General features: G+C 51.5%; 1 protein-coding gene across 1 annotated transcript in view; it reads right to left on the bottom strand.

The window, feature by feature from the left end:
* Nucleotides 1-1487, bottom strand: part of LOC119591090 (balbiani ring protein 3-like) — a gene marked incomplete at its 5' end in the record, with an annotated part of 119315 nt that extends 117828 nt beyond the window's left edge. The window contains 1 exon segment of the mRNA XM_037939814.1: nucleotides 1182-1487. Within this exon segment, the coding sequence (XP_037795742.1) occupies nucleotides 1182-1487 (306 nt within the window).
* Between the last annotated feature and the right edge of the window lie 2650 nt (nucleotides 1488-4137).

Raw genomic sequence — 4137 nt, 5'->3', positions numbered from 1 at the left:
CCTCCTCTCTCTCTCTCTCCCCCCTCTCTCTCTCTCTCCTCTCTCTCTCTCTCTCTCTCTCTCTCTCTCTCTCTCTCTCTCTCTCTCCCATCTCGCCCCATCGCGTAGAAAAAAAAAGAAAAAAAAATAGAAATTGAAAATTGCATTATTAGTGGCATGTAAATAGCGCTCCATTTGCCTCTCCCCTTTCTCTCATTTGCCCTTTTTATCGTCTGTCCTTAATTCTCCTTTTCCCTTCTCCCCCTCTCATGAATCATTATCTATTAGAATTCTTTTTCCCTTTGCTCATTCTCTCTTTTTTCTCACTACTTCCTTCCTCTCCTTTCAATTCCCATCCCTCTATTTTTCCTTTATCGTCCTTGCTCCTTTCCCCTTCTCCTTCTCCCTTTAGCTACTTTTCCCCCTCTCCCTCTCTCCCCATTCACCCTTTTTTCTTTCTCTCTTTCCCCCTCTGTCTCTCTTCTTTTCTTTACTTCCCCATCATCCGCTCCTTTAATTCCTTTTACTTTCTCCTCTTTCTCTTTGCTTTACCCTTCTCTCTCTCTCTCTCTCTCTCTCTCTCTCTCTCTCTCTCTCTCTCTCTCTCTCTCTCTCTCTCTCTCTCTCTCTCTCTCTCTCTCCTATGTTTGTCCTTCTCTCTTTCTTCTCGCTTTCCCGTTCCCTGTCCCCTCTGTTTTCTCTTCTCTCTTTTTCCTGCTTTTACCTTTATCTCCCTCTCCCCCTTTACTCTTTTTTTATTTCTCCCCTTTTTACCTTTCTCTCCCTCTCCTCCCTTTACCATTCTTTCCCTCTCTTCTCCTCCCTTTCTCCTTCTCCCGTTAGCCTTCTTCGCCTCTCTCCTTCCCCTCTCTTTCTCATTCTCTCTCTCTCCCTCCTTCTCCCTTCCTCCTTCTCCGATCTTTCTCCTTCTCCCTCCCTCCCTCCTTCCCCAGAGCCCTTCCTCCCTCCTTTTCCCATCCTCCTTCTCCCTCCCTCCCTCCTCCCCCTCCTTCCCCTTCCTCCTCCTCCCTCCTTCTCCCTCCCTCCCTCCTCCCTCCTTCCTTCCCCACCCTTCCTCCTCCTCCCTCCTTCTCCCTCCCTCCCTCCTCCCTCCTTCCCCAGAGCCCCGACTCCCGCAGACGAGCCCCGACTCCGCCCGACCGACACGAAGCCGAAAATCCAAAGAACAAATCGAGACTCACCATCCGCTGACGCCTCTTCCTCTTTCTTCTTCTCCTTCTCCTCTTCCTCCTTCTCCCTTTCCTCTAAGTCCTGCCGCACCACCGGGATCTCCACGTCCGCCAGGGTAGCGGTAGCGGCGTCCGTAGCGGCGTCCGTGGCGGTGCTCGTAGCGGCGTCCGTAGCGGTTCCCGTAGCGGTGGCGGTCGGGGCGGGATTCGTAGCGGAGACCGTGCGCGTGTCGTTCATCCCCTCGTCATCGTCAGCAGCGATATCCGTAGCGAGGACTGTGGCGGAAGCGGCAGCGGTCGCGGCGGGGGCGGTGGCGGGGGCGGTGGCGGCGGCGGCGGCGGCGGCGGTGGTGTCCGCGGCGGATGTCAGCAAGAGCACCGCCGCTAGGACCGTCAGCAGAGTCAGCGGCCTGCTAGCCATTGTGCTGGAAGAGGGAGAGAAAGGGTCGTTTTAATTGCTTGTCTTTTGAGACAAAGGCGGGTGTAAGGAGAGACGGATAAACAGGTAGATAAGAGAGGATGATGAGAAGAAAGGTAAGAGGTGAGAAGGAAATATGTATGATACGTAACAGGGATATAACATATAAATGAATAAATACATTAATAAACAAACAGGCGAATTAATATCAAAAATATATGAAAAAAAAACTCAAACCCAAATTAACACAAAGACACAAACAAAAACAACAACAATGGCACTCGAAACGGAAGAAAATCCACGCAAAAAAAAAACAACAATATCACAAATAAACAATAACACTCGAACGGGAAAAAAACTCCACAATATTAAAAAATACAAAAAAATACAAAGAAAAAGCCAAAAACAACAACAAAAATCAAAAGCACTCGAACGGAAGGAATCGGACGCGAGAGGTTCTGAGAAGGACCATCGTTCCGGAAGACTCTCCTCGCGCCGGCGGAAGTGACGTCACGTCAGGGGGGAGGGGAGGGGGAAAGGGAAGGGCAAGAAAGTAGGCGGGAGGGGGGAGAGGGGAAGAAGGGAGGGAGAGAGGGGAAGGGGAAGGGGAAGGGTAGAGAAGGGAAGAAGGGAGAGGAGAGAGAAGGGAAGGGGGAGGGGAGAGAGGAGAAGGGGGAGGGGGGAGAGGGGAAGGGAGAAGGGTAGAGAGGGGAAGAAGGGAGAGGAGAGAGAAGGGAAGGGGGAGGGGAGAGAGGGCAAGGAGACCGGGAGAGGGGGGCGCTCAGGCGTGAAATCACCCCCTGGGAAAGCATTTGTCTGCGTTAATGTAGTTTGCGGAGGATGTACGTGAGGGAGACAAACACACGCTTAAGGCTCGCGCCGAGAGAGGCTGGGATTGTGTTTTTGTTTGTGTGTTTTTTTGTTTATGGCTGCATGAATGAAAGTATGATGTGTATATGGGTGAGTACAGATAGATAGATAGATAGATAAATATAGATAGATAGATGGAAAGAAAGATAAACACACACACAAACGTGTGTGTGTGTGTGTGTGTGTGTGTGTGTGTGTGTGTGTGTGTGTGTGTGTGTGTGTGGTGTGTGTGTGTGTGTGTGTGTGTGTGTGTGTGTGTGTGTGTGTGTGTGTGTGTGTGTGTTGTGTGCGCGTGCATGCTGCAAGCATAAGTGCGTGTTTAATCATAATCATTCTCACGAATTTTAGAGAATTCCAAGCCCCAAAAATGTATTTCACCATTACCATTACTCAACCCTCAACGAAGAAGAAAAAAAACGATTACTGCAGATGGAGAAGAGAGAAAAAAAGAAAGAAAAAGAAAAGAAGGAAAAACCCGAATAAGATAATAATGACGAAGATCCTAATAATCCTAATCAGAGCGGCTCTCCTCCCCGAACAGAGGCGATAACCGACGCCAATTAATCTCGAGAAATTCCTCCCGTCTTGCCTGCCCGAAGGCAAGAAATGCTTGATATAAGGCACCGGCGCGGCAATAACCCGGCCCAAGATAAGGTGTGAGTCAGTTAACGAGCTGAAACGACCCAGGCTGATAAGAGAGATAACGGCCGCCTTCCGCACGTGCCCGCGCCTAAGAGGTGGAGTCCTGCCATGGTGCCCCGTTCCGTGACTTAATCTACGGACTCCGCGCGCCAGGTTTTACTTACAAGCTGATCTTAAGATCTTGCACATACTCTCTCTCATACTAAATAAATGAACACAGTACAAAATAAGAAAAAACACAACAACCTTGACAGCAACAGCAAAAAACAAACCTGGAGAGAGAGGGAGACACAAAAAAACAAACCAACGTAAAACCTTCACCCGCGAGGGAATTCGGCAAACTCCAGTTGCAACGGAACCTAATGGCTTATGGTATCCCCTCATCATCGGATTGATCATCCTCAGTCTCTCCCTCCCTCCCTTCCCACTCTTCCTGCCTCTCTCTCTCTCTCTCTCTCTCTCTCTCTCTCTCTCTCTCTCTCTCTCTCTCTCTCTCTCTCTCTCTCTCTCTCTCCATCCTTCCCTTCCCTTTATTCTCCTTCGCCTTCCCTTAACTCCTTCCTTATTCCTTCCCTCCCCTCCCCTCCCTCCCCATCCCTTCCCCTCCCCAGCCGTTCTCCTCCCCACCCATTCTCCTCCCCTCCCCTTCCCTTCCCCTCCCCTCCCCACCCAACCTCCTTCCCCCTCTCCTCAATCCCCCCAGGCGACGGATGGCGGGAAGATAAGTCACGTGACAATTTCTCCTTCCGTGATCTGAAGGCGCTCGTCGCAGAGGACACACGGGGGCAGAGGGAGGGAGAGAGAGACGGAGAGGGAAGGAGGGAGGGGAAGAGGGAAGGTGGGAGGGAGGGAAGGAGGGAGGGAGGGAGAGGGAAGGTGGGAAGGAGGGAAGGAGGGGAGGAGAGAGGGGGAGTAAGAGAAGGAGGAAAGGAGAGACGGAGAGAGGGAGGGGGGGAGGAAGGGAGGGGGAGAGGGAGGGAGGGAATGGGGGAGAGCGGGAGAGGGATGGAAGGAGGGAGGGAGGTGGAGTGAGAAAGG

The sequence above is a fragment of the Penaeus monodon genome, chromosome 3 (assembly GCF_015228065.2).
Source record: "Penaeus monodon isolate SGIC_2016 chromosome 3, NSTDA_Pmon_1, whole genome shotgun sequence".
Classification (NCBI taxonomy): domain Eukaryota; kingdom Metazoa; phylum Arthropoda; class Malacostraca; order Decapoda; family Penaeidae; genus Penaeus; species Penaeus monodon.
The sequence above is the reverse complement of the archived record's forward strand: the minus strand, read 5'-3'. Positions and strand labels throughout refer to the sequence as shown.